Source organism: Cygnus atratus, chromosome 4, assembly GCF_013377495.2.
Source record: "Cygnus atratus isolate AKBS03 ecotype Queensland, Australia chromosome 4, CAtr_DNAZoo_HiC_assembly, whole genome shotgun sequence".
Taxonomy (NCBI): Eukaryota; Metazoa; Chordata; class Aves; order Anseriformes; family Anatidae; genus Cygnus; species Cygnus atratus.
In genome coordinates, this window is record NC_066365.1 from 58,718,320 (window position 1) to 58,741,028 (window position 22,709).

Here is a 22,709-nt window from a genome sequence, read left to right on the forward strand (position 1 = left end):
GGGGTAATTGTTGGATAACTAATGGAGTGGTGAAATGTTTCAGGAAGGTAAGGACAATGAAGAGTTGATTTTGATGTTGGAATTCACCATGGAATTGACATCATGGGAGCACGTTAACCACTCACTAAGTCTTGGTCAGACAGCTTGGCTTCTGTAAATTCATGAGCGTGGCATTTGGGGGCAAGCAGAACATCCGAAAGGCTGGAGGTTGCAGATGGCAATATGTTGTGACATGCTGCAAATGGACCCATCTCGATCCTTTTCACTTCTGCTTCCGGCTTCTAGCTTAATACACTCAGTTGTCACAATTCAGTTTTGAAACAAGCTTCAGGGATTACCTTATGACTGTTTTTGACATCATCAGAAAAAAATGACTAGTGTGACTATTTGTTAATTAATGAATTCAGGAAGTTTTGCTAGCCTTGTGCTGAGGCACAAAAGCTGCATTCAGAGTCTTGTGAGATAAAATCTTCAGATAAAGCATTGTACAGGGTAAGCAATCATTTTGTATTTATCTCACACGGGTGCTGTGAAGATTAATGTGATTTCCTCTTTTGTTCAGAGGGTTTGGAGATGAAGAACATTATGCATGTGCCAAGTTGAGACCTGTGTGCTTTGCCCTGGTTTGTAGGTGCGTGTGTCTGACTGCCATAGTGTGAGGTAGCAGACAAAAACAGTGAGATCGTTTGTTCTTGCAGCACTTCAGAGAACAATACTCCCATGGATTTCAAAATGCGAGAGCATCATCACTGGAGAGATTTTTGGTTTCTGCATGCTGAAATTTGGCATTCCATTGATAGGAACAGGTGACAGTATGCAAAATTTAGAATTTCTTGGCCACGCTGTGAATTATGTTTTGTGAAATGACACTGTTGTTCTTCAACATGTAGTTTCTGCAGTAAACAGGAGGCTAGGAGAGATGAAATGCTGATTCTAATAGATGTGACAGTCCCTCTTCAAAATTCTGAGTGCTGTTCAGACTTGATGCTTAAAACATCCTCTTATCCTCTGGTTGCTGTGTCTTGCTTTGGTGGAATAGAGATGCTAGTCCACACTCATGCACCTGAATACTCTTGATAAATATTCTGTTAATTAGTCACAGCGCACAGTATGTTGAAGAGATTTTCTTTTTTTTTTTTTTTTTTGCTTTATAACATAGTTTAAATTGTCCCTAAAACCTCCAAGCAGCTATTTCTGTTAAAACAAGCTACTGAGGTGTTCAAGACCAGGTTAGATGAGGCCCTGAGTAGCCTGGTCTGGTGGGTGGTGTCCCTGCCTATGGCAGGAGGGTTGGAACTGAGTGATCTTTAAGGTCCCTTCCGACCCAGGCCATTCTGTGATTCTATGAAACAATCTTCTGTCCTAGTATAGTAGTTTTTGTATAAGCAAAATTTAATAATTTCTCTTTGAATACATTAATCTGCTGTCACCAAAAAAACACCTGATGCAGTACTCTCACCTATATGAAGTATGGGGAGACTGAAGTACCTTATTGAACCTTCACATTGAAGGAATTTCTGCCAACTAACCTCTCATGATATCTGAGAGGGAAGGTGCTGTGCTGGAGGAGAGGAGCTATGCTGGACCTTTTTGTCACCTACAAGGAGGGACTTGTTGGGAACGTGAGGGTCAAAGGCAACTTTGGCCGCAGCAAACATGAAATGGTGGAGTTCAAGATCTTTAAGGGCAGTGAGGAGTGCACACAGTAAGCTCACAACCCCAGACTTCAGGAAAGCAGACCTTGCTCTCTCTAAGGATCTGCTTGGTAGACTACCATGGGATGAAATCGTGGAGGGAAGAGGGGCCCAACAAAGCTGGCTTTATAAGGATCACCTCCTCCAAGCTCAAAAGTGAGGCATCCTAACAAAGAGGAAGTCAGGCAAAAATTCCAGGAGGCCTGCATGGATGAACAAGGAATACCTGGCCAAACTCAAACACAAAAAGGAAGCCCACAGAGGGTGGAAGCAAGGACAGCTAACCTGGGAGGAATACAGGGATACTGTCAGAGCAGCCAGGGATGGAGGTAGGAAAGCGAAAGCCCACATGGAGTTGAATCTGGCCGGGAATGTCAAAGGCAACAAGAACAGCTTCTACAAGTGTATTTGGTAGTTAATACTAACACCCTCAGCTGCCTGTGATAGCAAGTTGCTCTGCAAAAACTGGCCTCTTGGAGTCTGTAGCTGATGCTAACCTTTGTTTGTCACCTTTCTGCACATGCTCCGGGTTTGGCTGGGGGGTGTTTGGTCCTGCAGAGCACTGTGCTAAGCTAACACACAGAAAACTGGTTGTGAAGGAGGGGAAAAGTGTCTAGTGATAGAATGGCTTGTTGGTTCTCTTCAATGACTATAAAAATTCGGATTGCTGAGTATCTTGAAGGTATGTGAATGCAAGCGAGTCTTTCTTGTTTTGCAAATCCCTGTCAAGTTTTAACTGGTGTGCTTCTGGGGTGGGATTCCTGCCTGGTTCTCAGAGGTGCAGGTACTCAGAGGAAGAGAGGTATTTCTTCTTGTTCTTGACTGCTTGGCAAGGTTTTGCTTTTTGCTGTTGTTTTTCTCTGGGGAAATATGACCCATTTTAAGTGCATTTTGTTTAATATGCCCAGGACCGTAATTTTAGAAGTCTTCTCTATGCAGTTTTTCAACCTAAAAAGAAGAATAATTTTTACTTTTTTTAGTAAGGAACCTGTAGTGCTAGGAGGGGTCAGCTGTTCTTCTGCCTTGGAGTAAACAGTGGTAGTTGGTAAGCGAAGCAGGTTTTTCTGTATTAATTCAGCCATTGCATTCATATGAAAACATTGCAGGAGAAACCACAATTAAATTTACCATCAGTCGCACCCATCAAGTGTGCTTAATGTTTCATCAAACTTTTTTTTTCCCATCTGCCCTATAATTCAGTGTTCTTTGTTTGAAGGTGTGGCTAAAAGAAACAGACTGTAAACTGCAGTATAGAAATGCCTGGTTTTATTTAAAAATAAATTTTAACTGTAGAGGTACATTTGAAGTTTCCCCTTCTCCCCATTCCAAATTACTTTTTCAGACAGTATCGCAGTATCTAAAGGCAGAAAGTCCTTTTTTCTTTTTTTTTTTAAATGTCAGATAAGATTTATGTGCAAGAGAATTGAGAAGTATATTAAAGAATGTGTTACTATCCATCATTTTTAAAGTGGTATGAAGAAAAATAACACTGTGTATGTGTGGCTAGATTTGCAAAATAGTTAAAGGAGCCAAATTCAAGGGTAGTGCATAATGTCAGAGACTATTTGGAGTTACATTTTATTTCTATTTTTTCTTCTTGGGTCATCAGTTCAAATTCTGTGGGTCAGTAGTGAGCAAAGATCTGTTGCTGTCTGACAGCTATTTACAGACTTACGTTAATACATAAATATAGGTATTTTCATCAGTAGTTTGAGATGTTCATGCACAGCTAAAAGTAAGTCTCTCCTCAACCTTCAGTCCCAGAAATGTTCTTGAGAATTTTAACAAAGTCTAGATGGAAAAGGGTCAGGTCTGTGATTCCACCCCACTGAAGGATTGAATCTTTTGCTCTGTGGGCCGGTCTGATTTATGTTGCTTTGTTTCCCCCCTACCTAGTAAAGGTAGGTGCTTCCCACTGGGCACTCCCACATCAATCTTTTTTCTCCTTTCTTCCTAGCGTCTAGTGGGATCTTTGCCAGTGGTCTCTCTTGCTTTTGGTCAGAGGAAAAAGCAATGTGGGCACAGTTTCTTATGTCTAGTGTGGTAGTGGGGAATGGACTGTGCTCAGATGGTGCAGGCAAGCTTCCTGTGGCAGACATATAAAAGAAATTGCTTGTCATGCTGCAGAAGCTCAAGAATACCATAAACTGAAAGTCTCCAGAGGTGGACAGAGCTCTGGAGAGATTCTCTGATATGCTTGAATGAAGTGCTATCTGTTAATTACTATTACAAATGGTTGTGTTGAGAGAAGGCAGGAGACACGGACAGTTTCCACTCTTTTGGACTGTCGCAGAGGCAAGAAGAGATGAGGCAGCAGAAGGGTGTACACCTCTGCATCTTTCCCTCCCTTAACCCCAGGTGAGAAATCTCTCCACATCATTTGAAGATGAAGCTCTGAATAGTATGAGTGAAAGAAGTGAAGTCTCTGGCAGTTAAAGAAGTCTTTTTAAGTTTTCACCTAGAATCAAAAGAAACTGTTGGAGAAACTGAATACAGAGAACTGAATTTGACTAATTTTCTGAGAATTGTTCTGCGTTACGCAGGTAAATGAAAGGAACTTTATTGTCTGCTAAAGTAACTTGTCTTGAATTTCTAAGTGAGTTCTGTGTTTGGTCCATGAATATTTAGAAGTTGCCAGGTGGAAAAATGAATCACCTTTCTCCTTGCATAGATTTCTCCCCTTTCTTCAAAAAATACGTGCTTAGAGGTTCACGAAGCCGGTCCCCCATTGTTAGCTTTATCATCTTTCAACCATATGGTATGTTTGCTTGTATGTGCCAAAGTAGTGCTACCAAGTCCAGGTGTCGTTCAAAGTATCTTCTTGGCTGGCTCCCTTAAGCCCAGCAGAGCACCTGAAAATCAAATATTTCTCCTTCTATCTACTTTTAACCAAGAGCTTTAATGAGGTCTTGCCAAAACCTTTAAAACTGGGAACAATCTAAATTACATGTTGTATGGAACCTCTAAGCCAGGGAAATGAATAATTGCTGGAGACTGCTTCTGTGACATCGCTCGGCTGTTTTGGTCGAGCAGAAGTAGAATCGAAGCTTTGCATTAAGGAGCACGTCTATACTTAGCTCATTGTAATGCTCTTAGCATACTTAAATGAGGCTGTTTTATTTTGGTGTCTAAAATTCTTCGTTTAAAGTTTCTTCCAAAATCCCTGTCTCGAATATAGAGGTTTTTGTCACGTTAAGTCATTTATGTGACTGACAAATAAAATTCAGCATAGAATTGCAATCCCAGAGAAATGGTTTTAAAGGAAATAAATCTGAGCAGGAAGATTTAGTATAGGCATGGTAATGCATTTCTGCAGTTACTGGGAGCCAGATTTTGACTGCAGACTGCTGGAATCCTGGTGCTGTAGCTGTAAGCACTGATTAGTGAGACTGAGCGCTTCCCAGGTGTTGAAATTACATGTGCTATTGCAGTGTTAGGAGTTGTTCAGATTCATCATAAAAAAGGACTTTATAAATAGAACGTTTTTGGAGAGGATTGTGCAAATGGTGTTCCTTTCAACTAGCTAAGTTTGGTTGTTGGATGGCCTTGATTGAAAGTAAGCTTTCTTCAAAGTAAATTGCATCTAGCATTAGCCATAGATACTTCAGCTTAAATGCAATTTCCTGCAAACATGGGGTTTTTGTTTTATTTCTTTTAAACAGCCATTAAGAAGTACCTCTCAGAACCATTGACTGAATGTGTTCTGAAGCTTCTTGGTTCATTTGGTGTATAAATGACTGTTACTCATTTATTTCACGTGTAGAAAAAAATGAATTCTACCAAAGCACACTTGAGGAACTGTTCACATTGCTTAAGTGGTTGCTGTCTAGAAAACAAAATGACAGGCAGGTAATTTTGGCCCTGCAGTTATGGGATATCTACATTTTTTTGCTATTACAGTCTTTTCACAAGTTATTTTATATGTAGTCTTTAGGTTTATCAGTAATTTAAGAAATGCTTTAATCTCTTCCAGAATTGTGGGAAAGTTACTTTCTTCTGAGCCTTTGATCTCAGACCACCAGAAGAACAGACACTGTAGCAGTGAATCAGGCTTGAAACAGTGAATCTAGTAGGAAGCATGAGTTTCTTGAGTTATTTTTCCTGTTCAGAAGTTTGAAACTATCGCCTCTTTTAGTCCAGTTGGAGTTTGGAGCCAGCTTCTTCATGTATCGATGTACAAAAGTTCCAGCTGATTGTAGTATAGTAGTCTGATCCTGCAATTGGTTGGATGCATGCCTAGCTATATTCATGTTAACAGTTGTCTCAAATACAAAACAAGACATGTGGAAATAACATTTAGTAAACAAGCAGATTGCAGGAATGGCTGTCAGATACCTTGTTGGTTTGATAGTGTATGGGTTTTAAAGAGAAAGTTCAACAAACACATCCTATGAGACTGTCAAGTGAGAATGACAGGGTAGAAAAGCAGGACTGCAAAAGAAAAAGAGATCAAAATAGAGAAACGAGGGAGTAGAAAGAGGAGAACACCAAGTAGGGGCACTAAAAGTGAACCACGGGTATTAAGAGAGAACTGGGAACAGTCAGCTGATGCATTGGCCTCAAAGCCAGGGACTGTGTGTAAGGTTAACCTAGAAATATTGCCTCGTGGGGCTTTACCAAGTCATGCTTAGAAGAGCTGGAAATTCTTTTTCCATTTCTTTTTATACCATTCAGATTTATGGCAGGGGGTGACATACCTACCTGACCGTAGGAAATGTCTTGAAAGACTGTGTATTAGCCACCATGATTATTATAATGCTCTTAGAAGAGATGTAATTTTGATGTGCTTTTCCTGTGCTGAGTCAATGTTTGTGTATTTCTGGGATATTTTTAGGGGAAAATACAATGCATTTATTTGTAGTATTTGTTCTTTTTCAGATATAGATTGGAAAGGAAGGTAGTGCTTATTTTTTGGTTAGTGATCAAGCTGATGGAATTTAATTGTAAAAGTATAGACCAGACTTCTCACCTTACGACTTAGTAAGATAGCGTGAGTGATAACTTTTGACTTACCTGGGGGGCTTTTTTGTTTGTTTCTTCCCTGAGTGAATTCACCTCTAGCTTTCACTTCTGTTTTTGCTGAGGGTTCCTTACTGCCTAACACCCCAAGTCACACCATGTCTGAAGTTCTGTGCCGCTGGATAATCCATGGTACAACTCCACACTGGGACAGAGACTGTGGCTGGCATCTGCCTTACTGGATAGGAGTCTGCTTGAAACACTATGAGAGAATATAATCAGATCATAATTATTTCTCAGCTATGCCATTTGTCTAATTATTTGTAAGTTTAAAACTATAATTTTGGCAACTTTATATAAATACTGTCAAAGCACTCTGTTTTGTTCTTTGTGCCAACCAAGATACCAGAACTAGAATAGATATTTTCACTTTGTTTTGCTTGGGTTTTGTGTGCTGTTCTGGAAGTGTGGATGCACGTATGCTGTGTGTATTTTCTGCTGTTAAAGAAGAAGGAGCCCTGGTGACCTTTGTTCTCTCTCTAATGAAGTGTGAAGTCTGGGTACCAACAACAATAAAAATTGTTGTCAGATAAAGAGTAAATCTAGCGTTTTGTTTCAGTCGCCACTTGTACTTTTCTCCATAGGCACTAACTTTTGACTGATACTTGCTTCTTTTCTAGGCAAATCTTACTCAACTACTGAGTGAGGCTCAAGATCGAAATAAGCATCTTGGAGAAGAGATTAGGGAGCTTCAGCAGAGACTGGGAGAAGTACAAGGGGACAATAAGGTATTACTAACTTACTTTATCAGTAAATAGCCTGGAATATGTAAACTGTGCTGGAGTTTTACATTTACTTCTTAGGAAAAAAAGAAGTAAATTAAAACAATGGGTTACAGTACTTCTAGAAAATTTGGGTTACAATAAATGCTCAAAACAGTAGAACAAAAGAAGCATGTGTAGGATACCAGTAAGTGCAGCTTATTTTATATTTTTGTATTCTGCTTTTGCTCACTTATCCTTAATTATAAATACTGCATTGTGTCTTGCTTTAGTGATCTCAGGGTTGTTTTTATTTTTTTAATATATTTTGTTAGTAATATTTCCCCTTATATGCATAAACATTTCATCTTTGTCGTGTGATATTTTTCACTGCAGTGAAAATGCAAAATGTTAGTAGATGATAAAACCAGGAGAAGCGTAATTTTTCCGTTCAAAAATATGGAGCAGGTGATCACCCTGTTCCCCTTACATAAACAATTTATTTTATTGCTAAATTTAGCAAGTTATGTGGAACATTGCTCAAAATCTGCCATTTGGTATTAATCAAACTCCTGTTGTCTCTGTTAATTGAAATATTTAAACTCAAGCCAAATGTGTGTAACATTCACAGCTGGAGCGTATGCAAAAGTACATTCAGAGATCAAACTAGTGAGAGGTTGAATTTGAGACCAGTTGCGGTGGTTCACAAAGTAAAAAAAAAATGAGACAAACATTGAGCAGTAACTTTTCCTCCCTGAACTACTGTTTTAATGTTAAGGGATTTAAAAATGTGAATAGAAATAGTTTTATTTTACTTGTTCAGGTGGGTTTTTTCTTTTCATTTTATTTTATTTCAAACATAAGCATGTTGTGATAATGCAGTGTTACTCATTGTTTGTCACAAAGGTCTTCCCTGGAAGGGTGGAGGGAGTTGGTGAAATGGTCATAAGAGACCTGAATTTGTAGTATGCGTAGCATTTTGTGTAACTTCCTCAAGTCTTCAAAGACCAGCTTCCCCAGGGCTCTTTTTATTTATATATTATTGTTTGAACTATACTACGGTGTAGAAGGCAGCGCCTTGCAGTTCTCAGGTATGAATGTTACACTATACAGCCTTTCCCAAACCAGTCCTGAACAAGTAACAAGGATTTGTTAATCCAAACAGAACACGAAGGTGATACAATTAAAGCGTATTTAAATATTGAGGTTATGTACCTGTTTTAATTCCTTATAACATCATCATCTTGGTTAACACAGAGCCTGCTTCTTTGTGATCAAAATGGCATTGTTTAGACCTGCCTTTGCAAGTTAACTTGGTACTAGCTGGTTGTCTTTGTAATATCTGTATTCTTGGCATGAATTTAAATTCGTGACTCTCATAAGGAATGGAAGAATATAAAAAGAGTCATTCCACCCACCATGCCCCTGTCCAGAAGGTGCAAAATACTGCATCACTAAATAAAGAGGGGGCGGAATGAATTGCATCAGAGAGGGATTAATTTAGACTAGGATTTTCATTTTTGGAACACACTCTTCACTTTTCTAGTAAAGGAGAAATAGAGCTTATTTTAGAGTCAGGTTGCTGTTTTTTGAAGTGCCTAAAAAAGCATTGCCATCTCTCTGAGGGATTTAACACTTTCCTCCTGTGTCAGATTTTTCTGCCTTCTAGTTTGGGTGATAAAATTCTACACTTGTTCCCGAAGCCATTCTGTTCTGCTCATCAGTTCTCCTGTACTGGCAGCTGGGTTACTTCAGGCGCTGAAGTCCAGATAACGCATGGGATATATAAAAACAAAACAAAGAACTATAATAATTTGCTTGTTCTTACATTTTTTCCCCTGCATTCTTCCCTTTGCTTTTACCAAAGTGAGGGAGGGCATCTTGCCCAGCTGGTCTACGTCAACCTTACTTCTGGCAAGAGATGAACAAACAGCTGCTTTTGCAGCAAGTGAAGCTGCTTATGGATGAACAATTCTGCCTATGTCTGAGCAGGGGTGACTCATGCAGGCTTTGTCACTGAATGGCAAGAGCTTTGTAGGACTAAAAAAGAAAAAAAAACTCTTTAAATATCACACATTAGCTCTATTGATAATAAAATGTTTTGAAGGCTTGACTTGTCTTTAACTGCTTTAATGTTTGCTACTAGTAGGGTACAGTCACTTGGATTAGCAAGAAGACCTTAAACTGCCGATAGTTTACGTGTTTTTGAAATCATGTTAAGTACGTCATCAGTTAGGCAATGACAAATTGCTTGCATTTGGCTTAAATGGACTAATTTTTTCATTTAGTTTCAACTAGAGTCAAACAGGCAGAAATAAAACTTATCCAGGAAGTCTCTGGAAGGATTTGTTGCTGCAGTTTCAGGAATACAGCAGTAGTCAGACTGCAGCACTCCAGCAACAGATATGTAAGACTATTTATTTTTATGATTGATCACAATCTCTTATCAGCTCTGACACATGAAAGCTATTCTGTGTTTATGATACAGTTATTTGTAAATCCTGTCTTTCCTAACATTCTGGCAGCAATGCTTGGAGAACAATTACTGAAACTTAGAGGAGGATAGTTATGAAATCTCTTTCTTTCTCATAAAGGGCAGAAAATGGAAGGCACAAAAGAAACTGGAGGCTTCTGGAAGACTAGGTGACTCAGTTGCCTTCACCTGTATTCCTACCCATGGAAAGACGTTATTTTGTAAGCTGTCGAGGGCAGTGCTAAGTGAGAGGAAGACGCATGGAAAACGATAGCTGCTGTATTACTGACAATTCCTTCTTATAAGGCAGCAACAGTGCAAGATGTTAAATGTGGTGCATATGTTTGGGCAGAACTGGGGCTTAATGTTGCAAATTTGCGTAGTTGTGGTCAACTCCTTAGGATTTTGTAGGCAATGTGGTGAAGATAATTGCTGTCAGCAACTGTGGCTAAACACGATGGTTTCTGCCTTCCACGAAGAATTTACTCTTTGTGCTTGTTTCCCTTTTTCTTCTGCATGTTTTGTTGATAACCGAGAGCATAAAACTTTGGCACTGGCATTGTCTTTTGACTCCTAGCCTGCACACCAGCTATCACAGTGATGCCTGTCTGGGGCATTGTATTACTGCTACAGAGCTGCTACTTCATGGATAATTATTTTAGCTGACACTGATAAAGAGAAAGGTGTAATATTTAAGTAATACAGACTGATGGCTTGAAGCACCGATTGGTTTGGTTAACAATATGTTGGCTCTTGACAAACAGGAACTGCCTCTGGTAAGGTGCCATTAATTTAAATCCACTCTGCCACGAACACTGTTTACAGCTTCCTGAGGGGTAGTGTTAACCTATTCCGTGGCTGCAAAACGAAGTTGACTGGTTCTTTCATCAGTGATTTCTGAATGATAGAAATAAAAATACAGCAGCCAGAGGGCAGGCGTATAAAATTTATGATAAAACACTAAAATACGAAATAAACCCTTCACCCTCTGGCATAACACGTAGTGTCTCTTTGGGTCACGGCGTTTTAAGGGAAGAATTTTATAGTAGGTGGTGCTGCCTCATGAGACATCCGCAACGCAGAATTAGAGGACTTGGCCTGTTCTGCCCTCTCAACTCTCTGATAGGCCAACTGTCTGGAAGAAGCACTCTCTCGTTTTATGGATTGGTATTTTACTTTGTCTTACGCATGGTTATAGTGCTTCTTTTACTGACCAAATTTGCGTTTCTGAAGCATTCATTTTGTAAGACTTCATACTTTTTTTTTTCCCCTCAAAGTTCTTAGTAAATAGAGTTTTCCTTTTATTGGCAGACTGTTTGACCTTGCAAGTAATAATTGCTTGCGGATGTAATTGCACCTGATGCACACCCTCTCCCGGGCTGGAGGAGGGTTAGTCTTTGTGCATGAGTCACAGCTCTGATACAGTTCCCAGCCTGGTGCTAGGCGTTAGAGTTCTGCTCTGCTGCAGGCATCGAGTGCCTTGGTAAACTGTGATTTTTTTCCCCTTCCTGTTTCCAGTTTTTCTGAACAAGGTTGAGTCCTTAAAATGTTACTACATTTGTTTCCAACTACCTTTGTTGCTGATAATCTCGAAGAAAGATTATAGGAATTTAATTAATCTAACTGAATTAAATCACATTACCATGCCTTTTGCTTATCAGCCTTTTAGCATTTAAAAAAATAATCCCATAGCTATAAAATCATTCCAGAATTTGCTAGCAGCCTTTTTGAGTTAATAGTTTGCTATTTGTTTTGATAAAAAATTAATAGGAATTGTATCTTCTAGGATCCATTCAGCCTTCCTGACTGGGCTGTAGCTGCTCTGTGGGGAGAGGGAAATGCAGTTTGCCAAAAGGAGTTAAGTGGGGGTGCACTGCTTCCCCTGGGCAAGTGAACTGCTTATCAGATCAAGTGGTACTGGCTTCACTGAGCTGCACTGAACTGGAGCTGAAATAAGCAGGGAGGATGATTTTGGTAGTCTGTCTTGCATCAGCAGGATTTTAATTGGCACATTGCAGCTATAGTGACTGGCATCCCATAAATACCAAAGATAGATTTTAATGTACAATCTTCTACTTCAGAAGATTCATTTTTTTCTAACTCTGCAATATAATGATGTACATTAATTCCTGGGTGCAGTCGAATATGGGGAAAGTCAGGCTGGTTATCATGGCGAGTTGCTCTAGTCTCTGTGGAGCTCCTACAAGTTAGGCCATGGGGAGGCAACACTTTTGCCTAGTTGTACACAGTATAAATAACTGAAAATGTGGAGTGCCTTATAGACTGTTATTGTAATGCTCCACAATTCTTGAAAGGTAGTTGGTGTCTGCCTCAGATATTTCATGCAAATGTATTAATTCAAGTCAGGTTTTCAGCAGGCACAAAGCTGATGAGTTCATTAGATGTTTGCACATCTGGGCCAACACATTTGTGTTGGCCCATTTTGTTGTTTGTTTTTAGCATGAATTAACTTTTGTGAGTAATCAAAAAACACGCAAACAAATTATATAAACAGGTAAACAGGTGTTTTACAGATTGCACTGGTGTAGCGCAGGGATTTTAAGTGCTATAGGTAAAGTGAAGCTGGGCAAGCTAGCTCATGTCTTTTTTCCTTGACTATGAAAACTGCTGGTTTTCTGCTGCAGATAATTTTAAGATCTGCTTGTAGAATCGTAGAATCATTTAGGTTGGAAGAGACTTCTGAGATCATCTGACCCGGCCTTTAACCTATCACTGCTAAGTCCGCCATTAAACCACGCCACTAAGCACTATATCTACATGCGTTTTGAAGACCTCTAGGGATGGTGGCTCCACTGCCTCCCTGGACAGCCTGTTCCAATGCTTCACAACACTCTCAGTGAATTTTTTTTTTTTCCTAATAACAATCCTAAACCTCCCCTAGCACAACTTAAGGCCATTTCCTCATGTCTTATCACTTAGTGCCTGGGAGAAGAGACCAATCCCCACCTTGCTTTAGCCTCCTTTTAGGTTTTATGAAATTTGTGAAAACGGTTTTCTGAGAATTGTCTCCTTTGTTTGACCAGAATTTGTTCTGTCACTTCTAAAAAATATTGACCACATTTTCGTGTTTACATGGTCTTTCATCATTTGTATGCTCTGGTGACTATTGTTGCAGGGCCTAATGCAGCTCATGTTATGTTTGAGTGTTTGTCTGGAATTTTTCACTGAGACAAGGATGGAGCCCTCGGCTCAGAAAATTCCCTCTGGTTTAAATACCAGCTGTTTGCCCTGTAAGAGATGAAATCTGACAGCCTTACTTTCTAACACAGGTGTACTCTGATGCTACAGCCCGTGTTCTCTTGCTAATGGAATCTGTCTTTGTAATTACAGCTCCTGCGAATGACAATAGCAAAGCAAAGACTTGGAGATGATGAAGTTGGGGCTCGCCACTTTGCAGCACATGAACGTGAGGATCTTGTTCAACAGTTGGAGAAGGCTCGAGAACAAGTAATAACGAAATGGGCACATCCTGTCGTGTTTTACAGAGCTTGTGTAATAGCAAGTAAATGACAGCTGCTTTTGTGTTTTGAGAGCTGGTAGCTGATTAGCACTGCACATAGTGGTGAAGGTGGTGGGATTTTTTACAGGTACTGTTCTTATTGAGCACTAATTTAAGCATGCATGCGTGGTAATTACTGAATTTACTGATCTCAGGAATTCCTTCTCAAGATTATTGATGATCCTCTTCTTGTAGTGTACAGCAACAACTTGTGAGAACAGTATCGTCGATGAAAGAGACTTAGTGTAAGCTGTTGTGCATAGTATTCAACACAATATGTCGTGGGTGATGAATCAAATTCAATCAAACTCCTCTGAATCAAGTTTTCAGTAGGAGATTTAAGGTTGTTTGCTCTTCCTCTTACGTCTTAGCCATTTGTTCCTCCCTTTGGAAAAAATCTTGAATTAAGACCTCTCTTCTTCCTCCCTCAGGTCTGCATTAATATTACGTACCATGCACTATGCAGCCCATCTTTCCCTACTACTGATTCATAGCTTTCTGAGTCGGTTTTAGGGTTTATGTTTTCTGTTGATTCATGTTCATTCCTACCAATGACACCCTCAACGAGCCATTCCGTGATCCAGGAGAAGGTGCAAATTTCTTATTCTCAGTTTTCACTCCGAATGCAATACTCCTCTAGTTTACCAGAAGGACTGTTGCCTGCACTTGCTCTTTTCCCAATTTGAGTCTCTCTGTGACCTCTGTTCCCAAGTTCTCTATCTGTCCAGCACGTGGCTTCGTCACCTGTTTTTCTGTTGTCTTTCTCTGGCTTATCAGAGTTTTTTGAGCTGCACATGGAGACTTCTCAGCTCTTTGCAGGCTTTATTCAACATTCAATGTTTCCTCTCCTTGGAAGTTTGAAGCTCTTTGTCCCTGAGTACTTTCTATACTGGGCTCTTTCACCCTTTTGTTTAATACCAAAGCTCACCCTGCCAATTCCATGCTGGCTTATTTTGTACTTTTCTCAGTTCCTTTTCTTACTCTGTGGAGCTTTATTGCTGAAAATCCTGTAATTAGTACAAATACTGTTTTTTCTGTATTTTTTTCCTGTAAAAAATTACAGATTTTTTTTTCTATTTCATCCTCCAAATTTGCAAAATTCTAATTTTGTTTAGTTTAACCTTGGAGTCCTGGAAATTGTGTCCCAAAACAAGCTTAATGTGTTCTTAGCAAAGTTACTGTATGAATTAAGGTTTATTTTGCTGTTAGGTTTTAGTCATTTTGTAGAAATTTTGTAAAACAAGTCTAATTGCTAAAGTTATTTAAATTCAAATTAACAAAATAATACCGAAATAGGGTAAAAATACTGGGGATTATAATGCGGGGAAAGACTTTTGACTGTCCAAAATCAATCCTGTTCAGACACATAGTGCTTGTTGCTGTTTTCAGTTTGTGCACTATGCAATTTTTTGTAGACTTCAAAACAGTGATACAGTTCCTTTCTTTTCAGATCGAGACTCTGAGACATGATCTTCAAGCTGCACTGGATGAGTTACAGGATGTTAAAGAAGAACGCTCTTTTTACCAAGATAAATCTGATAGACTAAACCAAGAACTTAATCATGTCTTAGGAGGACATGAGAATCGTATCATCGACATAGATGCTCTGTGCATGGAGAACAGGTGAGCGCATGACAAAGCTCACTGAGTGACAACAAAACCGTAACGAAAATACGTCCTAGAATTATAGCTAAGAGATTTCGGTTATTTGTTTTGTATATTTTGTTTCTGCTCTAGCCAACCATCAAAGAATATTGAGAAAGTCAAGCTGCAGGAAATTACTAATGTTTTATTTGGCTGCAGAGATGTAAGTGATACATCTCAAGATACTCCAAATATTGCTAAATGTGGAAAAGGAAGAGAAGTGCAGGCCTTTTCATCCCCATCATTGTATGGGACCAAAACCAAGAATATTAAAAATCAGTGTTTTAAGAACCCCCTAGTGAGCTGCAGTGGGCTAAGCCTGAATTGTAAACATGGATTTCAAGTACTCTTAGTTAACAATTTTGGACATCTCACCACAGGGAGAGGTTGTCAACAGGGAACGATTTCCCAACAGCGCTCTGCTTATGAACTTACTCATGTAGATATTCTTGTCTCTGCTGTGGAAAAAAAAAGTGTCTTATGGTCTCTGCTAAGGGCAACAGAGAAGAGTTGCTGGCAGAGCTATGGCAGGTACCTCCCTTAATGTCAACAAGTACGTTAAAGTGACATGGAGCTTGTAAGACACTTTCCCTTTGCAGAGACTTACACTTCAGGTAGGAAAGTGTAATACCAAAGGCATTACTTCCTCCCAGCATTTCCAGTGTTTTGTTCTGTTTTGTATGGCCTACCAAGTTCTGTATCAATTTAAGCCCCCCTGCTCCTGATGTCAGTGTCAATTTTTTTTTCTTCTAAATTGTTACTAACCCTAATGCAGCTGCAATAGCACTACAAAAGAGGATATTATGTAAACCCTTTATACCCCAAAAATATATTTCATAGCTGTCTAATCCAAGTGCATAGACTTTGTAAGGAAGAATAGTATTGTTTTAGTTACTGTGTACCATTTTTCAGCTATCCTTTGTGATTGCTAATGAGAAGTGCCATGTGAGAGAGTGATAACTGCAATGCAAAAGCTCTGCATAGTTGACTCTTGTGTTGACATATATACAAATCTTAAGTGTCCATCTTACAAGCTTTCAGGCACAGAAGACCCCAAAATCCTGAGAAACAGTATGGTTGTGCAAGATTCTTGACAAATGTAACAGAAGGGCAGCCTACTTTTCTGATACAATTTGTTTCCCTACTTAAATTTTGATGGGGTCAAGAGCAGTTAAGATTTTGTTATTTTATCCCTCTGAAAACTGTAGAGGGAAAAGAATTCTCAGTAATTCAAAGAGAGGACATTCCACATAGTAAAGAGGAGCACTTGAGGCAATACTGAATCTAACATGATGTAAAAGATGACTTTTTTTTTTCAGGTATCTTCAAGAGAGATTAAAGCAACTTCAAGAGGAAGTCAACCTTCTTAAGTCTAATATTACTAAATATAAGGTAAAATCCTCTCAGTGTATCTGTCATCTAAACTGTGCTTTGTTGTTCATGGAGGTTATTGTTCATTCTTGGGTTTATATGCATTAAAAGAACAAAATTATGCTTTCAAAGAAAAATCACTTTTAACATGCTGACAATATTAGCACGTATACATATTACATGCTCGGTAATCTTGTAGGCTTTTCAGCTGATGTAGAACGACATGTTAACTATTAGGGGCACTTGGAAAAGTGAAGCAATTTTTATTTTATTTTATTTTTAAGTTCTGTGGCTGGTAGGTAAAAAGTAGCAAGTCACACAGTGTGTGGGAAACAGCTGCAGCTGCATTCCTGTCACAAGCAGTTCTTGCCTCCCTGTTCCCTAATGGTACCACTGTTTGTTCCCAATGAGTGCTAAGTCTTCATGGTTCCTTCGTTCCTGGGTTAAGCTCTATATTGGTTTGCAGTAAACATTCAGGACTGAACCTCAAGGGCAAAATATTCTTGCTCTTTCCTGAAGTCAAGCACTTTTATTCTCTTCTGTATGTGATTTTGCAGAGTGGGAGAAGAGGACTGCTTGTCAGGGCATGGGAATGGTTGTCTTAGGACCATCGGTAGGGCTGCTTAACCATTTAGGTCACTGTGAAGCAGTCATAGCACTAATTGTTTTTTGTGCATGGTGAAAAATTCTGAAAGTATTGCCAGGTTCATTTCAGTGTCTGTACACGTTTTTGACATGGTATCTCAGAGTTTAAGTTAGTTCACGGGTGAGAACTGAACATCTTGGTGGTCTCAGGGGTTTCACATAACTGTAGTTGTTTTGCAAGAGCTGGACTTTTGTAGCAGGATCATTCTGCTGTTAAGTCCTGAAAGTCAGTGTTTCTTCCTGAAAGGACTTACAGAAGTTCTGATAGGAGGAGTTTGAGTTTTCTGTTTGAACCCTATCTAGAGAAATGCCGGGGAAGGTCTGCTTTTGTTCCCGACCGATACTGTCTACAGAATACTGCAGCATCTTCACCGGCAGTCATCAGTTTGTTCAAAAATAGACAAGTCTTAAAAATGCATGGGGTTAGGGTAAGGGGTTGGAGAGACTACAATAAATATTGCAGTGAGGCAGAATGAGTCTTTTAACATTGCAAAAACTGTTTGTGCTGTGATATTCCAGGAAGATCACACTTCCATAGGATACTGTCCCATAGTATACAACCCATAGGATACTATCAGTGTAGCGTCAGGCCCTGTGGAGAAGTTCTGAGACCAAAATCCAATTCAGATTTTTTACTCCTAATGAAAGGAGTAAAGTAGAACTTTTTGGCTGCTGTTTTTCTAAGTAAGATATTTGTTGTTTCCTCAGAATGCACTAGAGAGACGAAAAAATTCAAAGACTCACGGCAGATCCAGTAGCAGTGCTCTGACTGGAGTCCTGTCTGCAAAGCAAGGTATTACATAAACGCAGCATGGTGTTGCATGTCTCATTGAATTCCTCTCATCTTACCTCGTAATTTCAGTAACACTTTCCTCACCAACCAAAACGAAATCTTTTTTTTTCTTTTGTGTTTATTATCATGTGCTGTTTTTTCATCCTTTTCTCAGTTGACTTGATACAAAATTTGCCTCTTGAGTATTGCTTCTCCTTTTGTTATTCCTTTGCCATTCATTTCCCAGTCAGCTGGATCAAATGTATTCTTTCTTATCTGTAAGCCTGTTTGCAACTTTGACCCTGACAAATCACTTCTTTGTTCACTCTCTCTCCTCTGCTAACAACGACAATCTCAATTCATAATCCAATGAAAAATATACAGGGGGATAGAGGAAGGGCCCTAAGTCAAATTTTCTGCTCCTTATATTCAGATGTTTTACAAAAAATTTTCTTGTCCCGTGGTTCTTTTCGGGAAGCAAAATGGCATAATCTCCCCCTCCAAACAAAAAATCAAGATTAAAAAAGAAGGGAAAGCAGAATAGTAGAGAAAATTCACTCTGCCAAGCAGGGTACCACTGTACTACCCTGCTGTTGAGGTGCTGGTACATTCATACACACATACATGAGATCAGCAGTATTTGTTGTAGTAGGTTGAAAATATTTTTTGACTCCTCTTGTGTCCTTCATATACTTGCGTATAAAGAGGCAGAGCCAGATTCTAGTTACAGAAGTACCTAGTGAACTTCCTGATGTGGCTGAAAGGTAAACAGGCTCTAAGCTGCAGAGGAAGTTCACGGGTGACTATTTTCACATCAATCTTAAATAACCTGAAGGATATAAGATTTACAAAAAGTAATATAAAAGCTTCCTTGTGGGCTTATATTTTAATGTGAGAGAGAAATACCCCGTTTTTACCATCTGTAGGCCTCAATGGTTTAGCAGAATAAGTTTTTTTTTCCTCCTGAACAAAAGTCATTTTCCAAAAGCAGAATTAAATGAACAGAAAATGTGTCTGCCTATTCTTGTTCTGGCAATTGTTGTGGGATAACAGTCAGCTCAAAAAGCCACCGTTTTTCTGTCAGCTGTGTATTATATTTCTGGTCTTTTGGCATTGTTTGTTAGTTGAAAGAAAATTATATGTATTCATTTAAGTAATAATTCTTTGATGTTAAGTGAATGTTTGTGTCACATCTCTGTGCAAGAGAAGCCAAAACTCATTTGTGTTTTTAACATTATAGTCCAAGAGTTGTTGTCAGAGGATCATGGATGTAGCCTTCCAGCCACGCCGCAGTCCATTTCAGATCTCAAATCACTGGCCACTGCATTGTTGGAAACGATCCATGAAAAAAACATGGTCATACAACACCAAAGGCAAACGAACAAGTAGGTAGCATGACTTCTAAGTAAAAAAGAACTTACCAAGCTATGGAAAAGTCATAGTTCTGGGGGAGTTTCAAGGAAATGGAAAGGAAGGTCTGTTTTCAGAGAGAGTTCATTGTCATTGCTAACAGGTGGGTTCTTCAGGTTTTAGAACTGAAAGATCAGCGATGAGTTTCAAGAAAAAAATACATTTTAAAGAGACCTGCCTGCTTCTGCTACACAAGGATTGGTTTACAGGTTGAAGATAAACCATAGGAAACCTTTTGGTTTCTAGTAATGAAGTGGCATTTCTAGCAGGTAGTCTGTAGGGAGAGCCAAAGAAAAGCAGCCAGGAGGAAGGACACCTTTGAAATGGAGAAGATATATGATAAATCAGCTGTTAACAACAAACACTGGTGAGAACAGTAAATGATGCACCTAGGAAAGAGTCTGAAAAGTTTTAATGTGACATTTGTCACAGGCTAGTAGCCTGTGTGTCATATGGATGATAGCTGTTGCTCCTGTAGTTACTTGCCAAAAGTTTTAGGAGATAAATGCAGTTATATTGCTACTATATGATATATTTTATTTTTTTAAGTCTGAACTGAACTTTCAAGGAGAATTTGTTGACCCTTAGCTGTTCTCATCAGGAGAATTCTTTGTACCTTGCACAGCACCTATCATGGCAGAATATCATCGGTTTTGACACATTTTCTGACATTCTGATATTATTGTCCTCATACAGTGTATGAAAATCAGAGCTAGGCAGTGTTCCTTGATGCTACGCTCAGGTTTTTTGTTTGTTGTTTGTTTTTTTCTTTCTGGCTTTTTTTGGTTGTTTGGAGGGGTTGTTTGCAACACTGAGTCACTACTGGTAATCAGAGGTTATTCAGGCTTTTCAAAAGCACATCAGGACCAGATGTCAGAAACAGGCAGACATCTTTCAGGAAAGGAAGGAGTAGTACTGAAGTGAACTATATCGCTCTAGAATAGATGATTCATTTTGAAAATTCGTAACTCTGATACTAGGCAGACTCCATTGCATAATTCTTAGTGATGTGGCAACAGAAGTGGAGGAGCAGTTTATCGCTGCTCTTAAATACTGTTCAGAAAGCAAATGCCTAATCAGCTAAAGGGAGACTAAAGCAGTGAGAACGTAGCCCAGCTCGAATTGATGGCAACTCAGTCAATTCATGCCTTTTGTGTGTCATGAAATGTAAGGGGAGTTCCTGCACTGAGCAGTGTTACTGAAGGGGCTAACACCTGCTTACCCCCTTCTTGCTGCTAATGTGACATCAGCTGAGAAACATCTAGCGAGTAACTTTTGGTAGCTCAGGTGTAATTGATCTTTGCCTTTTGCATCCTGATACTGCGTCATGACCTCTTGTAATTATTTGCATATTCTTGCCTGTAACTGTAGCAAATTTCTTTTTTAATTTTATATCTCTTCAGTCTCTTGCATCTCTCAAATGTATTATCGTAGTGATGGCTTTACCTTCTGATGCCAGTGCCTGTTTTCAACTACTGAGTATGAGCTTTCTTGAGATAAGCCTTCAGTAGCAGATACTATCTTATCTGTGCACCAAACTGGTCATCTATAGCCATTGAAGTAGAGGTTGGACACATGCAAAAATTAATACGTGGTGCCCAACAGAAGATGAGGTCTTAGGGGGCGGTGGTAATCCACCTCCCTCCAAAATACAGTGTGCTCAGAACTGCAGTGTTGTATTCGGCTCAGGATGCTTCAGGGGAAAAAAACCAGAATCATAAATCCTGGGAAGGCTGAGTGAAGAGCAGCAACACTCCCATGCAGTATGCTTGTTCTTTTTGTCACCTTTGGCTTTAGTTGGATTAAAGAAGCTTTTAAGGAGCTAGGAAGAATGGGAACTACTTCATGTAGAAGCACCTGAGTCACAAAAGCGTTAAAGTGAAAAAGGGACATGCAGGTAGAACATCAGGGAAAATTATCCTTTATTTCAGGTGCATTATGTGGTTGTTGGGGTCTCTTAATTACTGTGGAAAAAGTTAGAGGAGTAAAGTCTGATGTTTTCTGAAAATGGGTAAGAAACTGCCCACCTGTTGGAGCAGGTTGGAGGTGAGACTGAGGTCACTGCACAGGTGAAACAGGCAGGTCCACAGAAAACTGGTACGAGTAGAAGATCCATTCTTTGCTTGAAGACATCGCACTATTCAAAGGAGGAGAAGGGAGCGGGGCTAGAGAGAAATGGAATGACAGAAGGTCTTACATAAATAGAAGTCTTCTTCATCCCTCGTCTTGTTTGTCCTGTGCAAAGAGCTTGCTTGGAGAACACAGTTAATCTTTCAGATTGTTATGTGAAGAGGGTGAGATTCAGTTGGGTAGAGAAAGTGAGATTTTTGGAGTGTTTGTTTCATTCAGGGAAGAAGTTGTACTTTTGATATTTGATAGATGACTAATCTGTTAGCGATTCTGTTATCAGACCATGTGAACTTACTTCCCTCCCAACAGTTAGTGTACTCCAAAATCAAAACCTGTTTTGTTGCTTGAAGATCAAAATACAGCTCTGTAAATTTAAATAACAGGATAGTAGATTTGCATTTTGATTAATGAAGAAATAACAAGACTATTTTTTTTTAGTTAGATTGTAATTTGGCTGTGCTGTTGAAGTTGACTTTCTGCTGTTATCCTGTTGTTAAAAACGTCCATTATTACCACTTGCTCTTGGAACAGGCACACTTTCATTATTGCTGGTTTTCTAAATATGTGGCATGATAAAAGGAACTGTGGGAGTATATGCCTAGAAATGAGTGGGATAAATCCAGCCCGTAATTTTTTAGCTCCATTTTTACAAGATAAAGGCCTACAGGAAAGCTGGAGAGGGATTCTTTATCAGGGAGTGTAGCGATAGGACAAAGGGGTAATGGTTTTAAAGTAAAAGAGGGTAGATTTATATTAGACATTAGGAAGAAATTGTGTACTCAGAGGGTGGTGAGGCTTTGGAACAGGTTGTCCAGAGAAACCGTGGATGCCCCATCCCTGGAAGTATTTAAGGCCAGGCTGGATGGGGCTTTGAGCAACCTGGTCTGGTGGGAGGTGTTCCTGCTATGGGCAGGAACTGTGTGATCCTTAAGGTCCCTTCCAACCCAAGTTCTGTGGTTCTATGATGTAAGAAAAAAAAGGTATATGGGAAGAAGATGGGTCAGTTTGCCTATGTGATTGGTATCTACTACTGCTAAGTCTAAGTAACAGCCTATCTTTTTCCTCTCAAGCACATTAGCTTAGTTTGAAAAAGCAGTTGTAAATGAATTCTGTATGCAGTAATGTGTTGCGAGATTAAATAGTTACATAAATGTGAAAATAAACAGCCCTAACCCTGCCTAGAAAATGGATAAAAATCTTTTTGGCTTCCACCAGCAATAAACAGTTTGTTATATGCTCTTTCTTAGTGCAATTTGTTCATGAAATTGCCAGCACTCATGCAAGCCAGATGAATTTAGAAACTGCTCTCCTGCTTAGACATGTTGCACTA

General features: G+C 39.3%; 1 protein-coding gene across 2 annotated transcripts in view; it reads left to right on the top strand.

Annotated features, from left to right (window-relative positions):
• CCDC149 (coiled-coil domain containing 149) overlaps positions 1 to 22,709 on the top strand; it is a 51,114-nt gene that overhangs the window by 11,442 nt on the left and 16,963 nt on the right. For both annotated transcript variants that reach the window (XM_035551808.1, XM_035551799.1), the window contains exons 4-9: positions 7,334 to 7,441; positions 13,239 to 13,355; positions 14,858 to 15,030; positions 16,371 to 16,443; positions 17,776 to 17,860; positions 19,080 to 19,224. In XM_035551808.1, coding sequence (XP_035407701.1) covers positions 7,334 to 7,441; positions 13,239 to 13,355; positions 14,858 to 15,030; positions 16,371 to 16,443; positions 17,776 to 17,860; positions 19,080 to 19,224 — 701 coding nt within the window. The remainder of the gene's footprint in view (positions 1 to 7,333; positions 7,442 to 13,238; positions 13,356 to 14,857; positions 15,031 to 16,370; positions 16,444 to 17,775; positions 17,861 to 19,079; positions 19,225 to 22,709) is intronic.